Genomic DNA, 20,858 nt, shown 5'->3' with positions numbered 1-20,858 from the left:
CATCTTCCTCTGAGCTGGGGCAGAGAGGAGAAAAGTGGCCTGTTTCCTTTCTACCTGGAGAGAGCCCATTGTTCAGCAGCAGAAGTGGGGTAAGTTTTGTTTCTCTTCTTAGTGAGCTGGAGGCCACTGGCATGAACCCCAACTTTCATCTGTCCAAACCCCATTTTGTGTTGGGCAGGACCCTCCCTGCTCCTGTGCTCTGCCATGACCGTGGCCCTGTGAAGGACACAGGGTGGCCCTATGAATGGCTCCGGGTGAAGGCAGATTAGCTCTGCCTGCCTGCTCCATGCGCTTGCTGTGCCCCTGGACAAACAGTTGGTAGGGCAGCAAGTCTCTCCCTGTCGTCACTGAACTGGCATTAGCTCGATAGCAGGAAAGGGCTGGAAAAGGCCAATATGGGCGCAGCCGACAAAGGGAAATGTGACAGGCAGAAACCACTTGCCAAACAAAGCTCTGGAGACCTGTCAGGCTGGAGATTTGAGCCTTCTTGAAAGGACACACCTTGCTGCAGTGCCTTCCCAAGGCTTAGATAACCCATCCTCTCGCTTAGGTTGCCTCCTACCCACTCTGTGGGCTGTGGGGGGATATGTAGGGGAGATCTGGCTCTGTCCTCTGGAGCCAAGCTGGGGTCTGAACCCTGACTGCCTGTGTAGCAGGTGGCAGTCCGCAGCAGCCCCTCGCCTGCTCTACTCCAGCAGCAGCACTGGGAAGGCAGTGGCTGCTGGGTGTCTCCACTCCTTTAATCTCAACACTAGAGGGGAAAAGATTAGCAAAGACAAAAATCAAAGAGAGATCCCTGAAACCCAAGGGAAGTTCAGACCAGCTGAGCTCAGAGCTAGGTTAGTGCGTAGGGAAAGCACCTATAAGAGAGAAGGGGAATTGGACAAACAAAACAAGAGAGCCTGTTCCATCCTGCAGCAACCCCCTGTGGCCAGCCTGGGGGAAAGGAGGGACTGCAGAAATCTGCCAGCCTCTCTGCAGAAGTATCGCTGCACTTCAGACTGGCCACAGCCCCTCGCAAAGAGAGCAATGCTTCCTAGCAGTCTTGTGACCGAAAAGCTGATGGCAAAACAGAGAGAAAAGAAAAATCCTGTGGGAGAGCAGAAGCCACAGCAGAGATGCCGGCTGCCCACTCAGTTTCCTCCAGCTTTACCAGCCCTCAAGTGCTGTGACACAACAGACATCACTTGTGGGTCTGCTGAGGCCACATGAACACTGGCCAAGCTCCGCAGGAAGCGTCGCAGCCATCCTGAGGAGCCAGGAGCATCTCCAGCCTCATTCAGTCCCCAGAGCATCCCAGGAGAAGCAGTAGCACAGCCAGAAGGGAGCGAAGCTGCTGCCTGGCAGTCCCTGTGCTCCTCTGCCTGGCTCCATCCTCTGTTGCCTGCTCTGCACATAAATATGTCTCCAGTGTCGCACGTCTGGTCTTCAGCCTGCTCCTGCAGCATGGACATGAAGGGAAATCCCATTCCCTGGCAGATGGGAGCAACCAAACAATTTCCTACTGTAACCTGAATCCCATCAGTCTCGAATACCTCCCCTTTCATTCAGGACTGCTTTTTCTCCTTCTAGGGGATGAACTAATGTGTTTTCTTTCCCACCTCCTTGTCCTTTTTTCTGCTGCTTTTCCGTTTCTCCCTGCTCTTTTCTTCTGTTACCTAACGTGTTTGGTGAGGCCCTGGTAATTGCTGCCTGTTTGCCTAGTTAGAAGAACCCACAAACTACTGAAGCATTTTTTTGCTTCCAGCTGTTTGCAGGCACCTCATTTCTCTTAGCTCAGTGAATGGGGAGGAGAGCACAGATGCTTCCCTGGCAATTCTCAAGATAGTTTCATCGCCCCATCCCTGGCCATTGCCTTGTGGCTCTGCCCTTGGGAACTCTGCACCCCCTTCTCCCTTAGCAAATTGCAATGTTCTTGCCTGAGATCAGAGCTGTTTTCCTGATGCACAAAGTGCTGTGCCTGATTGGTGATTCTGCTCCTCAGCCCAGGAGAGATTTGCAGGTTTGGATTTACAATGTGGCTACAGCCTCTAGTTAGCGATAACCCTGGAACCAGCTCCACTCCACTGTGGGAGAGTGGAGACAGGTCACATCTCAGAAGCGCAGCGCTGCATGAACTTGGAAGGTGCTAATGCTCCAGCTGACATGTCAGGGCAGAGATGATACGTTTTTGGTCTGATTGGACTGGGCTGAGCATTCTCCTAATCAATAGGCAGTATTACTGGAAGCAGGAAACTCAGTGGAAAAAAAACAGCATAGAGAAAGTCACCAGATTTATTGATCCTACTTGCCACCCCTACCCTCAACAGGGCAGAGTTTCCCAATCCCTCTGTGAACACTTTGCTTGCACAAACTGCTGTTGCAACAGGACTGGCTCCTTTCTGCTGGGCTAGAGTCTGGTCCCACTGTACTCAGAGCCAGAGGGGGTGAAGGCCAAGACCAACCTTTGGCCAAGCGAGGCCAGCTGGGAGGTGCTGCAGGGCCTGGTGTTGTATGCAACTGTTGCACAGTTGGACGTTCCTTTCCACGCACTTCCTATATTCCGTGCACCATCAGGCACTACCTCCTGGTGCTTGACGTTTTGTTTCCAGATTATTTGGTGGTAGTTGTTATTGGCAACAAAAAAAGGAAAATGTTTATTTTTCCTAAGCAACGTGGAACATGAAACGTTGTGAACTGCAAATGTTTATGGCTGCAGACAGAATGAAAAGGCCTAGGCTGTGCTGCAACAAGGGAAAGCAAATGAATAAACACTGCTGGACTATTTTTATTATCAGACAATTTAATTATGTGACAGTTTGTGAGTCTAGTCCATCAATGGCACCACAACCAAGCTGCTGGTGTCACCCAAGCAACAGTTTGCCAGAAACAGGAGTACTTAGAAAGCAAACAAACCTCCGGATATGTCCCTGAGAAAGCAAAAAGTTCAAGAACCCTTAATCTATATGACCTAGAAATCCCCTTGAAACCAAGAAAACACCCTGGGATTCAGCACACTCCAGCCAGAAGAGGAAAGGGGTTGAATTCTTTGGTTTATGGTGTGTTTACATCCACGTGTAGCAAGGAACAAGCTATGAGCACCGAGCTGAGGGATAACAGCCAGGACAACAGGTGGGTACAGCTATCTGGACAGCGCAGCCCTCTCCAAAGCTGCCAGAGGGTGTCCCACCTCCAGGGACTATACCCTCTCCGATGCTGCAATCTCTACACCTACAGGACAAGCTCTTCCCCCTGCCCAGTCACCTGGAGAGGTCTGCTTGGGCCAGGGTCCTGGGCTGTGGCGTTTGCCTTGTTTTCAAAGCAGGTTCTGTAGCAGATGCCCTGGGAAGAGTCAGTGAGGACTCTCAGGCTGCTGGAAAGTTAGGAGGGAAAAACAAGGCACTGTACTGCAGTGGCTCAGCCTTGCTATCAATATGGAATAGTTTTAACAGCTTTGGCCTGAAAGACACATTGGTTACACCCCTGTGTAGCCTTTTCAGGTGCAGGGCACCATGGAGAGCAAGAATATGTCATATCTCTGAGCTAACTATCAGTGATCCTGTCTGCACACACTGCTCTGGCAGGATCAGCATGAGCAGAAAACCTAACTGACAAGCCCAGCAGCCCATATGTAGAGCATCAGTGTGGAAACTGCTGCTCAGTCTGAGCCTGATCTCCAATCTGTCCTGGGTAAAGTGCAGCTCTCCCCTGGGTTCCCAGGGAATCTCCTCTGGATGCCTCCTGTCCCATCTGTTCCTCCCTTCAGGGTGGCTGCGGCGCTCACAGCACATTAGGAATGCTTCCACTTCAAACATCTTGAAACTTGAACCCAACCCAAGCTGAAACTCGTCCAAAGCTTGCAAATGCTCTGACAGCTCGTGCTTATTCTTCATATTTCTGCACACCTCCAGAATCAGGCAGGACCTACCTCTAAGAGGAACATTTCTACTTTTTACACTTTCTATCCTCTTCTTGGGCTGTTGGAACAGAAATAACCCTTCTGAACTGTTCTTCTCTGGGCAAAAGCCTTACTGTGAGATGCTAATTTCTCTCTTCTGCCCAAATCACACCAACAGGAGGAAGTTTGATCTCCAGGGTTATTCCTGTCTGCCTTGGGGGTCCTATCTGCATCGGGGTCTCCATGAACCTCTAAATTGTGTCTGGCCCCTCAGTGAGTCCCTGCAGTGGAGGATTTTGCCTGACAGCCACAGGCTGACTCAGCTTCAATTCATATCACAGGTTGAGCCTGCCCTCAGTGTAAGAACATCCCAGAGCCCCTTTCTCACTTGTCTGATGTACTTAGAGATTCATACAGACGAGCTGCTGAGTGTCTCTGCTGTGAAAAATCTCTGCAGGACAATTTCTACAAGATGCTTTTCAAACAACAGACCTAGACAGTGCACCCTGCCTCTGCTGAGCCCCATGAGTTATGATGCGAGGACAGGATACACAGGGGGGAGCATGCGAAGTGCTGTGGGAGATGCACACACTTCTCTTCACTTCTCCCTCCTCTTTTCTCCCTTTCCAGTCTTCTCTGTTGGCTGTACCCTCCGAGTGCCACCCTGCAGTGTGTGCATATGAAAACACAAACACAAAAAACCCACCAGAGAATAAGTGCTTATTTGTGTTGTGTTGAGTCTCTCCCAGAGCAAAGGATAAACATGCCCAAAAGTACCTTGACAATCATTGCAATATTGAAATAGCCAAACCAAACAGCACAAATTAAACCTTTCCTGCGAGAGCTGCCTGAGCGAGGCAGCGGGGAAGGGCAGTGCAGCCCCTTCCACGTGGGAGCCTGCTGGGTTTGCAGAGAGCTGCGGGATGGGGCTCCTCGTGGACTATGCTGGCACCTGGGAAGGCGCACGCCATCTCTCTATGGAGAGAGAGTTTCCCAGCAAAACAGACTGACTTTGATTTCCCAGGGGAGACAAAAGTAATGCAGGAATTCAGCGTGTGCGCGAGCACTGTCCCAAGGACTGCAGCTCTTTTGTTCTCAGGTTTTATAGTGGACACCAGAGACAGATTGTGTTCTGCACTCAGTTTTCTCTCTCTCTCTTTTTTTTTTTTCCTTTAGGTGTTAATGTAAAAGTGATGGAGATCTAAGAGTTTCACTCCAAAGAGCTCCAGCTTGTCCTGTAGCTTCCTCTGTGTAGCCTGGCTTTAAAATAAATCTTAGCCCTCGATTCTCTTCCCCACCCCCAAGCTAATGCTCTTGTGATTTGTTACGGGAGCACCTAATAGCCCCGGCATGGTCCAACACCCCTCTGCTCCGCGCTGTCTAGGGCAGTCCATGCCCACCCCATCTACCCGCACGGAGCTTGAGGAAGTCCCTGTCCTCAAGCCTGTAAGCTGGGGGTCTCTCTTCCCAGCTCAGTGCCTTTCTCCTTTCTCCCTTACCACCTAGCCGCACAAGGTGCACAGAAACGAAAACAGCCAGAGTTAGACATACGGAAATATGTCTTTGTGCAGAGAGGCTAAAAATAACCAGAAGTGTCCGAGTGATGGCACAGCAGAGGTCTCTCACTAAGAGGGTAGGAAGCTTGTGGGAGAGGGAAGCAGCACCCGGTTACGTGGGCAGCCACAATCCAGGGGCCACAGCCAGCTCGGCCATCCCATTTTGGCCACTGCACTGAGCTGCTCACCCTGGCTGGGGAGAGGAGAGGGGCTCAGTGCTGTCGGCTGCCACACTTGGGCGTGAGAGCAGCTGCTGTGACGCTGCCTGCCTGCGTCACCTCAGAGGCAGCCAGCTGACCTTCAGCAGCCTCCACAAACACGGGATCAGAAACAGGTACCCCAAAAGGCATCTATTTGAGATGGAGAGAAACATCTCCAAAGGGATGGAAAAACATTGGTCCCCTTCAAACCCTAACACGAGGCAGCCGCTCTTTCTGGAGAGTCAGTGAAATACTTCGTTTTTAAACAGGAGCACCTGGCTGGTCAAAGGCACCAGCACTGAAGAGGTCTCTGAATAAAACAGTGGCAAGGACATCACCTAGAGTCACTTTAACTAGGAGAAAAGTATTAGCACTCAGAGGTCAATGAAGGAAAACCATCCCTGGGCAGCAGGCTGCCACCTGGAAGGCCTTCAGGAGTGTGGTCTTGGATTAGATGGAGCAGGAGTCTGAGCAGAGCTCAGTTGCTGCATTAATTGCACTCTTCCCACATTTTGGAATGTTCCTCTCTGTCCAAGGAGCAATGGCCAAGAGAGATAAGCCTCAGCAACCTCTGCGTTCAGTTGGCAGCTGCAGACACAGGCACATGGATGTGAACATTGCAAATCTCGGTTGGACCAGAGCAAAGTTCACAGGGGGTGTGAAAGCCCAGGGCAGGGGTCCCCCTTCCCTCAGGATGTCACACAGGTCTGTGCTGGCAGCACGACGAGGACCAGGGGCTGAGCACGCTCCAGCCCTGCAGCCACAGCGCTGTCCTCTGGGCATCCCAGCCGGGGTGCGGAGCGCCGCGCGGGAGCGCGTGGCCTCCCCTTGCCAAGGCAGCAGAGCTGAGCGCCGTCACATTTCGTTGTGAAGAACACAAGCACTCTGGGGGCCAAGGCTGCTCCACGCCAAGTCCCAGCCCACGGCATATTTAGCAGCCAAGTTATAAAGTACTCAGATGACAGAGGCGATAATAAAACCATCGACTGAACCTGAACTAATCCCCTTGGGCTGCTACTGGGCATTTGCTCTGTCATTATTTTATGGCGCACCAGCAAAGCGCATGGATATAACAATCCAATTACGCACGCACACAGTCCGGCACAAGGAGCTCTCTGTCTTTCCCGTTGCCCCAGTCTTGCGCACAGCTGCTCTCCCCTGGCAGCGGTAGCGCCTGCTGCTCGCAGCCCCATCCAGGTGCTGGAGTCTGGCAGGCACGTCCAGGGAGAAAGCCCGGTTGCTCCCCTCCTGCCTGCGCGTTTTATCCATCTATTTAGTCTCCCCTGCGCGCAGCGCTTCTCGCTTTCCTGTGGCATCGCCAGCACAGCATGTGGGACGCGTTATTAGCAGGCAGCGAGTGCTCTGCTACCTTTAAAGGAAGGGGTGATCCCTTGTCCTCTTGTAAACCCTCCTTGTCCCGCTGCTCCCGCTGCTCGTTTGTTTTCCCGTTCTCTCTCTTGCTCCGCACAAGGCGCTTACCCCGAGCACCGAGATGCCCCCGGAGCACGAAGCCGGTCCGGGGCGGCGGGCAGCCCGGGACGCGGCAGCGCGCGGGGCGGCAGCAGCGGAGCGGGGCGCGGGGCGCCGCGACTCACCGGCTTGTGGCGGCGGGCGGGCGCGGCCGGCGCGGCGGGCGCGCAGTGCAGCAGCGCGGCGGCGAGCAGCGCGGCGGCGGGCAGCGGCGGGCGGGCCATGCCGCAGCGCGCCGGGCTCGGGCACGGCGCGGGGGGGGTCCCGCCGCGCCTTTTATCCCCCCGCGGCCGCCTGCCCTCCCTCCCCGCGCGCCTCCCCCCCGCTCCCGCTCCTGCCTTTTGTTCTCCCCTCGTCGAGTTACAGCTTTGCGGGCTGGGGGGACACGGCCCGGCGGCAGCGCGGGCGGAGCCGCGCCGGGCTGGGCCGGGTTGGGGGGGCGCCCCGGCCCCGCGGGCTCCCCGCCCCGCCGGGGCCCTGCGTCGCCGGGCGGCGCTGGGGAGCCGCGCGCGGCCGGGCCGGCCGAGCCCCGGGCGGCGGCGGCCGCTCCGCGCCCTGCGGAGCCCTGCGGAGCCCTGCGGAGCCCGCGGGCTGCCCCGCCGCGCGCCCAGGCGCGTCGCCCCGCGGTGCCGGCCCCGGCGGCTCCCCTGGCCTCGGCAGGAGCTGCGCTGCCCTCCCGGCCTTGGCGCGAGGCCCCAGCGGCAGCCCCGGCTTTGGCACCAAGTCTCGGTGGGCAGCGCGGCATCGGCTCGAGGCCTCGGGCGCTGGCCGGGCTGCTCGTGCCTCGCGCTGCTGCGGAACAGTCCCCGCCAGGCACTTCCAGAACCATTTCCTTGGCTTCATGGATCCACTTGCTCTTTCGGGGTTATGTGGCCCTTTTGTTTGTCCTGATGCAAGTTTAGGTGTCACTTGATGTCTCCACAGCTGACCTCCCACGGGTCCTTTTCTTCCTGCTACTGTCTAGCCCCATCTGCTCTGAATCCCATCCAAGAGTGTTTTCACCCTTGGGGCTAACCCTGTTCTCCACAGTGAACCTGCCTGTAGTATTTTCTCCCTCTGTCCTCTCTGCTGTGCCCAACTTACTGGAATCGCCTGCACATGGTGTAAACGCTTGCAGTCCGGTAGCTGGGTTTTCTCTGTGTTGGAATGGCTTTAAAGGAGGCAGTTAGTACTGCTTTTGGGAGCGGGTTTGGGAGAGACTTTTTCAAAGGTGATACTGAAATCCCCAAACATTCAATGCACTTCATCTCCAGTTTTGTGGGACCATGAAAGCTCTGGAGCTGCCTGGGAGCAGTTTAGGACGGATGGTTCAGACATCTCTATTGTTCCAGGTGCCATCACTCACGTTCCCCCTTTGCTGTTGTTTGTGGGAGTTCAGAAAAGGACTGGCCCTGCAGGCATGGAGAATGGACAGAAGGACAAAAAAGGTGTTGTCTAGCTCTCCTACCTAGGACTATTGGAGACATAAAATCCTCTTAGATCCCTGCTGCCTGCCTAGACCCTCTGAGTCCCCATGGGGGATACCTGATCTCTGGTTTAACGCAGGAGAAGCATTTCCGTGGCCGCTGTGCCTGTGAGAGGCTCTTCTGAGCCACCCGAGTGCTCTCACCCTCCGTGTGCAGGGTGTTCACAGGGGAAGGAGAGCAGCACCTCTCATGCTGGAGATGCCAAAGTCTCCATTCGCCCAGCTTGGAGGTGGATGCAGGCAATGCACAGCTCCCTTTTCTCAGTGCATATTTCTGTGGGAGAAATCCTGGACTGTGTCAGCATCCCCCCAGTGGCCTGAGTTTAACTGCAAATTGTTTCAAGAAATGTATGCAAACACGAAAACTTTGATCTCCAGCTGCCTGGGCTGGTATGCAGGGAGTGGGCAAGGCTTCCTGACATCCTGGGTTGTATTACTAATTTATTTGTCTGTGATCGATTGTTTGTGTTTTGTTTTATGGGAACCATATTTGGGATGTAAATTCTGAGTATGTGTAACAGATGCAAGAGGAATGAGCCTGGCTATGGTCATGCTTGGATGGTGCTGCAAGTGCTTAGTGAGTGGGAATGTGCATTAAATGGGGGAAGCCGAGGCAGAAAAGTGGAAGACTGCCCAGCAGTCGCACAGCAGTGGGTGCCGGAGGAATCAGCAGGGGTGTCCTGACCTGGCCCAGGTGATAGCACCATAGGTATATTGAATGTGGGCACTGCTTTCGCTACAGATCTAAGCCCCCTGGTCCCAGGCATCTCTCCACATTTGCCCCTCCAAATGCCGGGCAGCCATGGGCACTAGGACTGGCAGGGATGGTCCCCCCTGCAGAGCGGTGTCTTCAGGGTATCCCTGAGGCTTTTCTTGTAAAAGAAAGAGGTAAGGAGTGAGGAAAGAAGTAAGGAAGAAGCCAGGAGTCAATTTTCACAGGACTCAGACTTTACACTGTGAATTTACAGTGCTGCTGCTCTTCTGGCCATGCCCCGTGAATACGGAGCAGTTGCTCCTTCCTTGCCTTGCCCAGAGCCACACAGCTGGCTCCCAGCCAGGAGGGTTTTCCTGCCTTTTTGTCGCTCTTCAGCATCTTCCCGTTGAGGAGCTGGTGTCTGGGTGAGCTCGGCGCCTTTCAGGCCAGGGGAAGAGGGGAGACACATGCGAGCAGGCTGGGGGCCGCGCGGGGCGCGTTGGCTCTTCTCAGGAAACGGGGAGCTTTGAGGGGAGGCGTGTGGGAAACAAGGATGTCACTGAGGTGGGACGGTGCCAAGAACTGCTGACTCCTGCCAAGGCACATAACCCAAAAGAAAGCGGATGGGCCATTTCCCAGCAGAGCGAGCACACGTTTAACAGCAGCAAAGGTCTTTTGGTGGGCTGGATGCTCACTGTCTGCAGAGACCCGGCGTGCAGCCAGCAGCCCTTCTTGCTAATGATGCTCTCCTGGGAGCTCTCCAGACGGGCTGTCCGTGCATCCCTCACGGCCGCCTCCACCTGTAGCTCACTGAATTTACAGAGGCTGCTTGCAGTGAGCCCAGGGGCTTCCCACAGCCCTGGCTGACAACCCGGCACTCCTCTGTGCAGGGGCTCTGTGCTTGGGCACCTCTGCGTCCAAGAGGGGCTTCAGGGATCTCACGACAATTGCAGATTAGTTTGAAACTTTGCCCTCGCGATTGGTCCTGGCAGTCGCTGATGTTACTGATGGAGCATCCACCTGCATGGATCTCCTTGCTCAGCAATCACTTTGCTGTCCCAAGTCATCATTTTGGGTCCCCTGGGGTCCTTTAACGGCTGTTTTCTACAACATGAGTAAGTAAGGTTTCGTTAGGGTACAAAACAGTAGGAATAGCACTGTTTTTTATGAAAGTTTTTTGAAACAGAAAAGATTGAAACACAATATGCGCATGATTAATGTGGACTCATGTGCAGGGCAGCATGTTCAGATGGATTCTAAGTTTAGTTCCTTAGTATCATCAGTTGTGGATGGTCTTTGTTGCTGAGATCGGATGCTGTTCCCCGACAAGGAGTAGGATGGTGGGACCTTTGTGAGGTCAGGGAGAGGCATCCAGCAACACCTGGAGCAGGCTGGAGGGACACATACCTGCCCTGGTGTCCTGCGCATGTTCTGATCTCCTTGTCTTCATCCAAAACAGAAGAAAGTAGATGATGAGAGGAAGGACTGAAATAGAAGGGTGAATTTTTAACTCCTATCCCACACCAAAATGACTCATGTCTCAGCATGGTTTTGCAGTTAGTTTCTGTAACTCCCGTTTTTTGAGGAGGTTGCTGAGGCTTACCTGCTCTCTTAAGGAAGAAACCAAGGTGAGTGGGGAAAAAAACATAAAAAAAACCTCTCTTCAAACCTGTTGTGTTGCATGTACTGTGAGGGCTGTGGTCTTGGAGAAACTGCATGGATGGCTGGGGAATTCCCTGCCCTTCCAGTCACAACCCACCCGCCAACCCACCTCGCTCACCTTCCCCAGTGCTCCTGGATAATCCCCATTTAGCCAAGTTTGAGACATCGTTTGCCAGTTTCTAGCCTTTGGATGTTATCCCAGAGCATTCCGTTCACTCAATACCAACCCAGCTGTGTTCCCTTTTCAGCACCGTGCTGCGAGTTTTGGTAGGAACCAGCAGCCAGGACAGACTCCTCTTGCCAGCCCCTCTTCCAAAGAGGTGCTGGGTAGATGGCGCCTGTGCCGGGGAAGGTAGGAAACGCCAGGTCTGATTCTTCTCTGCTGTGAACAGCGGAGAGGTGGGTAACTGTTTCAGTGAGTGGAGCCATTCCAGCAGGAAGCTGCGCTAGACACCACTGTGGCAGGTTGGACAGAGAGGGGGCAGGAGATGAGGTCGCTGGGGAGAATGAAGAGGGAGAGGGGGAGGTGAGAGATAACCAACTGAATTTAAATGGATTAAGGCTGTCTGTCGAAAATCCTTTGTTTCCTGCCACTTCCCTGGTGTGATTTTCACAGCTTTATTCACTGTCGCTCAGGGCTCCCTTTTTTTCTTCATCCTGCAAAGTTAGCATGGAGCCTTGCCCCCTCCCGGGCATTTCTCTGAGCAGCTGGAAGGACCAGAAGCCAAAGCCCCAGGACAGAAAAATCCCTTTTGATTTCTGCTCTCTGATGTCTTTGCTCTTCTCTCTGTAGGTGACAGCCTCATGAATTGATTGCTCCAGCATCACTACTCAATGGGTGACAAATGGGAACTCATCACCACCTCTGGGGTGCTTCCCACTTGAACAGACCTGGATTACCTAGTTCCCCCCTCAGCTGGTAGCCCAGAGCTTGGCGAGGGGGTGAGGAGAGAACTTGGAATTAGTGGAAATCTGGATCTGAGGCCTTTGCGGGACTATGCAGCTCTTCCCCACAGCCCCTGCGCAGCTGCATCCCGCAGCCAAGAGCTCCCTGCTCCGCCGTGGGTCTCCGCAGGGCACGGCCGGCTCCGGCTCCGGCTCCAGCTCCGGCTCCGCAGTGTTTGTTGTCTAACCAGCTCCCCACCTCGTGCCAGGAGCGGAGCGCACACAAACAGCGCCGGGCTCCGCGGAGAAGGACCCACCGCCCGCGAGATAAGGCAGGCAGGGAAAACACATCCATCTTCATGGCTCTTGGCCCGAGATGGGGCTTCATCTGCTGGCGTTCCCCGGCGTGGGCACGGGGCACAACACGACTCACGTCGGGAGCAGACGCCCGGGAGGCAGCTCCCTTCCTGGCAGGAGGAATGGAGCGGGTGGCAGGGGGATGTGCTGAGGCCAGTGGCAGTGTGGACCTGGCTGCGCACTGCAGGCAACCACGTTCCTGCCCTCAGCAAAAGGGCAAACCTCTCCTGCGGCCTCCTGTGCCCTGCCACCCCTGGCAGAGCCTGGCGAGCAAGCCCAGAATTTCAGACAGCGGTTTGGACACAGCAGAAATACCCGAGCTCGGGAGATACGGAGCGCGAGTGCGAGAGGAGAGCGGAGCCGGGAGGCAGCCTGCGGCTCATGCTCTGATAAGGAGGCTGCTAGTGCTGTCTTGCAGGGCTCGCAACCTGCCAGGTTTCCGCAAACGGAGCGTCCCGGTGGAACGCCCCCCACCCTTGCCTGTCTCTGATCCCCTCCAAAGTGAAGCTGAGATTGGAATGTCTCCTGGGATATTATTCCCTCTAGCCTAAGGGGGACTGGGTTCATAAAATCCATTGCGAGATGTGAAGGCAATGGGGGAGGGAGGCAGGCAGGGCTGGTGAGATGAGGCTTTTATGAACAAGTCGTGGGTCTGCTGGAAATGTCCCGTCCTGTCCTCTCTCCCTCCCCCTGTCCCCGGAGCTGAGCTGTGGAATTCAGGGTGTGGGTTGAGGCTTTCCTTGCGCACGTTTCAGCTCAGAGCAACCAAACTCCTCACCCCCCTTCCGCTCCCCCTCCTCTGCAAACACCGCTGCTCTCCTCCCCGACCCAGGCACGGCTCCCCCCGTGCCTCGCCGCTGCCGAGAGCCTCCTCTCCCTCTGCGCTGCACAGGCGGCTTCCCCGGATTTGGCCTTTGACTAGTCGGCCCCAGGATGTGTGGGACGCCCCAGCGCCCTCCCCACACCTGCAGGACCACAGAGCACTTGGGCTGCGATGCCAGAGGAGCAGCAATAGGCGCCCGTCCTGCACCGGGGCAGTGCTGAGAGCTCTGGCTGAGCGAGCCCTGGGAAAGCGGTGAGAACGTGAGCTGGGAAGGAAGAGCGACAGGAGGGCAGGGGCTGAGGGGTAGTCCGTAGGACAGAAGAGAGCAATGTGGTCATTAACACTCATGAGACACGAGAGCTATGAAGCAAAGGACCCAAATCATAGGAAGCTCCGAACTGTTTGTATAGAGGCTGGACTATCTCACAACATCTTTTGAGCTGCCATACAAGCTGTATCTTAGATTCCTAGAATCATTATGGTTGGAAAAGACCTTCAAGATCATGGAGTCCAACAGTGAATCCATCACCACCATCACCTCCTGCTAAACCATGTGCCTAAGTGCCTCACCTACACGTTTCTTGAACACTGCTAGGGAAGGGGAGGTTGTGGGAAGGTAGCCTGTTATGGGCTGTATTATTGTAGTTCAAAGCAGTAGCTGTTCATGCGAGTTGGTGCTAGGAGCCTCATGAAAGGTCAGAGATGCCTCTGCCCTGCACAAAACTCCCTCCTCACTTCCTTATTTGCTCCTGTGTCATTTTACTGGAGACTCCTCTGAGCTGTAAGCCGTGGCGCAGAGCTCTGCTTGGGAAAACAGCCGAGAGCGGCGCTCTGGAGATGTTTGCTGTGTGTTTGCAATGGAGAGCAGGGAAGTGAGTCCAGCCAGGGAGCAGCTGCAGAAGAATGGAGGGAAATGGCCTCTGGGTAGACATCTGGGTCAGAAGGAAAGGCCAGCCCCAAGCCGATCAAGTGGGACAGCAGAGATAAACCAGGGAGCCCTCTCAAGGTGTGAGAGCCCTCCGGGGCCTCCATGAAACGGTCTGGAGATCCCATCTGGGAGAGAAGAGGCAGGAAACGCAGCGCCTTGTTGCTCAGGTCACTCAGGTACACACCACGCCAACCTGCACTGGGTTTTTAATCATCACTACTCACAGAAGGAATCTGCTGCCATGAAGAAAACAAAAACTCTGGGCTCTGTTTTTGCTATTTTGTCTTGCATTTAGTAGGTGAATTCACAGAGCTCACACTATTTGCACTGCAGTCCACATGAGTTGATAATGGAGATGTTTTTGAAGAAAAAAAATGCTTGAATCGGGTCATGTGAGAAGCTTCAGGACATGCAAGCCCTTTTTTTAAGCAAGAGCTAATGGCAGCAGCCCTCAGCTGGCAGCAGAACATGCCACCAAGTATGCAAGCGCCGCTCTGGATGTGTGACTAAACAGTTGTTATTCTCAGCTGCAGCTGTCACTAGGGAAGAAGACATTCGAGGAACTGCTCATCCCGCTGCCCCTGTTTCCTCACTGGAGGATGAGGGCAAATCCCTCCTCCAAAGGTTGGTGCTCATGAATAAACAGTTAACTAATAAACTGAGAAGCGTCTCCTTTTCTTGAGTCAAGAACTATCCCCACAGCCTGGGCTAGCAGGTGCCTGTATAGCACCTGGGAAGCAAAAGATTCCAGATTCCAGGAGAAAATAATCCAGCTCCCACACTTGGTACCTTTCTTCAGAAACCAGCTACCAGTGGAACAGCAACGTGGAGGAATTATGTAGCCAAGTGCACTTCCACCTCTCTGAATCCACGAGCACGACAGAAAGAAACCTCCTCTGCTGGGGAAGGACTCTCCAAAACCCAGAGCAGAGCTAGCTGGTAGCTCAGATGTGCTCCAAAAATCAGGCCCTGGGGTTCAAATGGAAAACGCTCCTGACATGAATGGATTCAAGTCAGGAAGAGCCTTCAGACCGACAGCAGCCTATCATGAACGAGTTAAAATCCTTTCATTTGCTTCATGAAATTTATTGAAAACTACACTGTTCATCTGCTGAAACTTCACAGCTGTTAGGATTGCCCTCAGGGCAAACCACATCCAAGAAATGGCATGTAGATCTTGGGAGCACAATACTTGAAAGCTGAGACTGCTCTGTAGTGCTGCCTTCAGTTCCCTCGCAATCACATCTAACCATCTGCAGCTCTTCCAGTTAGACGATGTTTTTCTTTCCCTCTTTCGCCTTTTTCTCATCTCCGACTCTTGCAGTAGAATCAACCTTGCACTACAATTATTTCATTTTGCAGCATTGTATTTTGGCTAAAAAGGGTGGGAAATGTCTGTGTGGGGAGAGTGTGTTCAAAGCCCATGGCGTTTAGTATGAGATACAGCTATGTGTTACACAGCAAAGACCATGCCATCTAATACTGTCTGTATTAGACATAACCACTTTGTTATGCCTTGGAGAAACGAGAGCTGAGGGAATACTGCAAAAAGTGCCCATTTGTTCATCAGAAATCTGTGAATTCCTTTTAGTACTAGCAGTTTACCTGACTTTTTTTTTTCGTGTGTCAATTTGCAAACTTTTGCTTGCAAACACCTCTAAAGGGTAAAAAAAAAAAAAAAGTAGTGCTTGCATATTTACATCGAACTTGAAAGCTCCATGTGGACTTGGGAGACTGAAATCACCCCCCCAGCACAAACAAAATTAGGATAGCCAGAGCCCAAAGATTAAAATAAAAGCAGGACAGGAAAAACCCACTGGCTGCAATAAATTCAGTCACAAATGATTCATGGAGTAATCCTGAGTAACAAACATGCTGCTAAGAATGGGAGGTTTTGTTTCTTTTTCAGGGGCATCATCCACAAACAAAAATATTGGCTAATTCATCAGAGGCTTTCTTTTGCTTTGAGTAGTTTGCCCAGATCCCCGGGCAACCAACTCATGCAATTTGCTGCTAACCTAAATAACTGAAATTCAGGTACACCCATAGCACTGCCCAGATCTGCCCATGCATGTAGCAATTAGGGCACTCCAAGCGCAGACCTGTAGCTCGGGATCAGGGAGCTCTGCAAGCACCCGCAAAGGGCGACCTGCTCCCCGTGACATGTCACAGGGACTGTGGCGCTGCCACCTGGACAAGGTCTTGTGCCACTGCCATGTGGAACCGCTCCGCAACTGCCGGGGGGAACTACAGCCTGCGGAGAAAGACTCCTTCTGTTGTCCGGATGGAGGAGAGACATGCAAGAGACGCGTGAAGGGAGAATATGACATTCCTTATCTATGAAATAACCCCTTGAAATCCAAATATTTGGGGAATTCCTAGATCTCTTTGTAGTAACCTTTTAGCTGTGACAGTGTGAGGATATAAGTGAGGCAAACTGAAGGGCAAGATTATTATCTGCTTTTAGACTAAGTGAGAGAGGGTAGTTGCAAAAAATATAGACCCACTTTGCACAAATCATGTTTTATCTGATCTTGTTGCTAACAGAAGGGAACATATAGGCCTGCCTGTGCATTAAGTTATTCAGAAATGGCCACTTCTAAATAAGTCTTATCCAGAATTGTTCAGAAACCGGTTAGTGCATTTCAGATTTATTCCCTACCCTAATCCAGAATGAACTTTCAAGTGCAGGCAAGCCCTAATACTTGAGTTACAGAAGGAGGGATCTTCTGGAGCAGAAGAGAGAGAGGCAGGGACGAAGTTTCTTGATTGAATTAAAGATCAAATTTAGGCTGCAAAATAGGAGCAATTAGGAAATCTGGCCAGGGAGTAGTGGAAACTTGTAGGGATACTTAGATGTAAACTGGTCTCAGTATATGAATTACTCTAAAGGGGAAAATCAGTCCTTGGCAGAGGACTGAACAGGGTGTCCTAGAAAACCGTTTCCACGGCTGGTGCTGGCAGTTCCCCAGCCGGGAGCAGAACGTGGGTGCAGAGGGCTGGAAGTGGCGGGCGTGCGTGTGCCCTTGTGTACACAGAGCGTCTCAGGCAGCCCCATAAATCATCTCATTAGCAAAGCGGCGGTAGCTGCGCTCTGCAGCGCATACCCTTCCTCCCACGGCACTGCAAAACTTTGCCTCTAATTAACCAAATCAAAGGGTCCCACAGACCCAGCTTAAAGGGACGTGCTCAGCTTGAAGCCTCTTTCAGCGAGTCGGTCTGGGAGCAGTGGAACTAATGAACTTTCATTTCTTACGGCTGGATGTCTCGCGGTCCCTGCGTCCCCTGCGATTCCTTCATCTCCCCCCACCCGGAGCATTCCCAGCTCCTCCCCATGGCCACAAGCACCGAGCAGAGCTCCCAGGGCAGGTGCAGGGGCCGAGCCAGCAAGGACTGGGGATGTTGTGTCCTGTGACACAGCACAGAGGCCAAAGCTGCGCTGTCGGAGGCACAGCGCGTGTCCTCGGAGGCGGCCGGGCCGCAGCGCTGCCCCACGAGCCCTGCCTGCTCCCCGGCTGCCGGGGAGCTCGCTTTACAAATGCTTCCCTCTTCCCCTCGCACTGGAAACCTGATTCCACAAAAACACTTAGACAGCAGCTAATTACCAGCCCTGCAGTGGCTTAGCTCTCTAATTCCTGCCAGTCAATGAACCAGCCCAAAGAGCTGGTTTTCATAAGTTACTGAACATATGAACACAGCCCCGGAGCCATCACACAGCAGATTTCTCTTCTCTCCCTTTTTTTTTTTTTTTTGTTTTCCCTGAGGAGCTTCCGGATCCTTGTCAATTTTAGAAATCTCTTCATTTCACTGGGCAGAAGGAGCCTCTGAAGATGGAGTGAGCAACAAGGCCTGTCCCTGGGAGACACCGAGCAGGCACATCGCCCTGCAAAGGCCCAGGAGTCCAGCTGGGATGCCAGGGGAGAGATGCCTTTCAGGACACTGGTTTGAAGATAAAACTGGCATCTTGCAGCTTGTTCTAGTGATGTGAGGACTCCGCTTGCATCTCTCTGTATGCTCCTACCACCCAACAATGTCCACGCCTTGCAAAGTTTTTCTTCATCTGCTGGTTTGTATCCAGAAGGCTGCTGCAAAAATTGTTGTGCTTGCCCATGGCGTAGACCACATCATTCCTCCCCACACTCCTCCCTGGCTCCCTCTTTTCTCTGCCCCAATTGTAGACTGCTCATCTCCCCTTTCCAAGCCCTTCATTATCCACCTCTCCTCCACCCATCATCTCTCATGCAACAAAGGCAGACTCCATCACCCATTCCCAACAAGCTCCTTCATGCTCTCTCCTGCCCCACTCACTCCTTACGCCTCTATGCATTTGTAGAGCCATCTCATCACCCCAGTAAGCTCTTCTTTGCCATGACATCTGCAGAAACCTTCAGCGTGGCTGCTCTTTCCCTGCTGGCAGTGCCTCGTGGCTCCTTTGTGCTCTCCACTCTGCCTGTGCCCAGCGCTTTCTTGTTGACTCGTGCTGGGACTGCAGAGAACCTTGTCCCTTGTGTGTGGACTCCCTGGAGGTTCTCCAGCACTCGACAGAACATGCTTGCAGCCATTTTAGCTCCTCCAAAACAGGTCAAACCAAGTCTGGGCCAATGACTCCAGAGGTGAAATAATGCTTCTTCTCCAAGTGCTGAATCTGAGGCACAGCGAGGTATCGTTTCTGCCCTTCAAAGAATGTTTTGCTATGTGGCTGCAGTACAGTGGGACAAACTGAATCCTACCCCGTGGGGATGGTGTTCCAGACAAACAAACTTTCTACACTGAGAACTCCCACAGATTTTGCCAGTCACCGTGTCCCATCTTGAAATCTTGGCTCTGAGCACCATAGTCCAGTGAATTACCTGACACTAACATGGGGCTTTCCTGGAAAATCCCACAGTGTTACCCAGCCTGACTAGCCCTCCGGGTGCCTGATGTTCCTACTAGCCAACTGCTCCTTCAGCCACCCCACTCCAGACAGTGGCAGCTTGCGGGCAAGAAGCAGCAAGATCCTCTGGTGATAACACATGGGCTGATGGAAGCCGTGGTGGTTTCCAGACAGTAACAGGGAGAAGGGGCAGGAAAGCAGCCTCCAGCAGATGTGGTGTCTCTCACCCCTCTGTTATGGGCTGAAACTCTGATTTCTGAGCAGTCAGACTGTCTGCACTGGGTCTGTCGGCACATGCTGCTGGGAACCTGCGGCTGCGCTCGCAGCCTCGCCGAGGCTCTGCCTCTGTGAACAAGCTCTCTGGAATTTCGTGGTGAAGGTGGAGAGGTTTCCCACAGGTTCCTCTTGGATTCAAACACCTCTTCTCCCAACACCTCCCGCCAGGGCAAGGAATCTGCTTCCATGGGTGACTCCTTTTCCAGAGCAGCTCTCTCCCCTTGCAGAGGGCTGGGAATGTCACACAGTTGAGGGGAAACAGCAGCTCGGGAATGTATTTCACTTGTTAAGGACCTTGGGAGACATCCCTGCGGCCGGGGTGACAGCAGGCGTTTGGGTACGTCACCCCTTTCCTCACAGAGCAGAACGGGGGCAACGCTCCTGTTTTTGGAGCACGTTTCGGATAGGGACGGCACGAAGCCGCAGGCAGGAAGGACAAAGCGGAGCGAGCGGCGGGGCAGGCGCTGCCGGCGGAGCCGCCCCGGGCCCTGCGCGCGCGCGGCCTCCCCGCGCGGCCTCCCCGCGCCCGCCGAGGCCCGCGGGCGCCCCCTGCCGAGCGCGGCCCGGCCCCGCCGCCATCCTCCCGCCGCGGCAGCGCATGCGCGGGGCGGGCCCCCCCGCCGCTCGGCGCATGCGCGCGGCCTCCCGCGGCGCGCGGCTCTTAAGGCGGCGCGCGGGGCGCTCAAGGGCACTGCGGAACATGGCGCGCGGCGGCAGGAGCGCGGCGCGGCCCCGCGCGGCACCCCCGGCGCCCGCCAGGTACCGGCGGCTCCCGGCGCCGCCCCCGGGGCTCCCGGCGGCGCCGCAGCAGCTCCCTGACGTGTCTCTCTCCGCAGCGCGGCCCCGCCGGCCCCGGCCCCCGCGGTATCGCAGCCGGCGCAGCCCGGGCTCATGGCGCAGATGGCGAGCACGGCGGCGGGGGTGGCCGTGGGCTCCGCCGTGGGACACGTCGTGGGCAGCGCCCTCACCGGCGCCTTCAGCGGCGGCTCCGAGCCCGCCCGCGCGCCCAGCGCCGCCCAGGTGAGAGCCGGGGCGGGGGGCCCTGAGCGGGGCCGCCGGGCGGGACGGAGGGGCCGGGGGCGGCCGGGACCCTGCTCGGGCCCCCCTGACCTTGGCGCGTCCCCGCGCAGGAGCCGCGGCCGCCCGTGCAGCCCCAGTCGCCCTTCGGCCCCTGCCACTACGAGATGAAGCAGTTCCTGGAATGCGCCACCAACCAGAGCGACCTCACGCTGTGCGAGGGCTTCAACGAGGCCCTCAAGCAGTGCAAGTTCAGCCACGGTGAGTGCCCGAGTGCGCGCGCAGCCCCCGAGGGGTCAGGACAGGCCTCTGGGGCAAGAAATAGGGAGCTGTCATCACCTCAGGTGTGTCCTGGAATGCTGAAGGGAATGGGAAGAGCAGGCAAAATGGCTTGATCTAAGAAGTCAGGCGAGAGAGAGCTGTTACTGAACTCTAGCTTCTGGTACTGGTACTTAGTGCTCATTTTGTGCTTTTTTTCTTTTTCTTTTTTTTTTTTCTTCCCCTGTAGGTGTTTCTTCTCTCCTGTGAAGACTGCCCCTCCTGTAAGGAGAATGAGCCTGGTACAGAGCCCTGCTGGCAGCAGGGAGTAGAAGGAAGGACAGATGGACAGGTTATGATGTGGGGGGGTGCAGAGTGACCAAATACGAGTCTTCTAGTGGTAACTCACTTCTAGACTAGTAAGGAAGAATAGTTGGACCTATGAAATTCTGGAATTTGGATAGCCCAGTATCTGCTACAGTGAAATAAAGGAGACTGTTTGAACCTGTGACTT

At 54.4% G+C, this 20,858-nt stretch overlaps 1 protein-coding gene across 1 annotated transcript; it reads left to right on the top strand.

Annotated features, from left to right (window-relative positions):
* The first annotated feature begins 19,769 nt into the window (after window positions 1-19,769).
* On the top strand, window positions 19,770-20,853 carry CHCHD10 (coiled-coil-helix-coiled-coil-helix domain containing 10). The gene is made up of 4 exons (XM_088532217.1): window positions 19,770-19,828; window positions 19,906-20,089; window positions 20,200-20,347; window positions 20,595-20,853. The coding sequence occupies exons 1-4, from the start codon at window positions 19,770-19,772 to the stop codon at window positions 20,612-20,614; spliced, it is 411 nt and encodes a 136-aa protein (XP_088388343.1). The 3' UTR covers window positions 20,615-20,853.
* The last annotated feature ends 5 nt before the right edge of the window (window positions 20,854-20,858 follow it).

This window comes from Tinamus guttatus, unplaced genomic scaffold (assembly GCF_059628265.1).
Source record: "Tinamus guttatus ecotype Peru unplaced genomic scaffold, ASM5962826v1 Tinamus_guttatus_pri_ptg000459l, whole genome shotgun sequence".
Classification (NCBI taxonomy): domain Eukaryota; kingdom Metazoa; phylum Chordata; class Aves; order Tinamiformes; family Tinamidae; genus Tinamus; species Tinamus guttatus.
This window is presented reverse-complemented; position numbering and strand designations above follow the sequence as displayed.

What these genes read in the sequence shown, in the direction of transcription:
- CHCHD10 (XM_088532217.1), top strand. Translation starts at nt 19,770, where the DNA reads ATGGCGCGCGGCGGCAGGAGCGCGGCGCGGCCCCGCGCGGCACCCCCG. An exon ending in GCACCCCCGGCGCCCGCCAG is followed by an intron (nt 19,829 to 19,905) that starts GTACCGGCGGCT and finishes CTCTCTCCGCAG; the next exon opens with CGCGGCCCCGCCGGCCCCGG. An exon ending in GCAGTGCAAGTTCAGCCACG is followed by an intron (nt 20,348 to 20,594) that starts GTGAGTGCCCGA and finishes CTTCCCCTGTAG; the next exon opens with GTGTTTCTTCTCTCCTGTGA.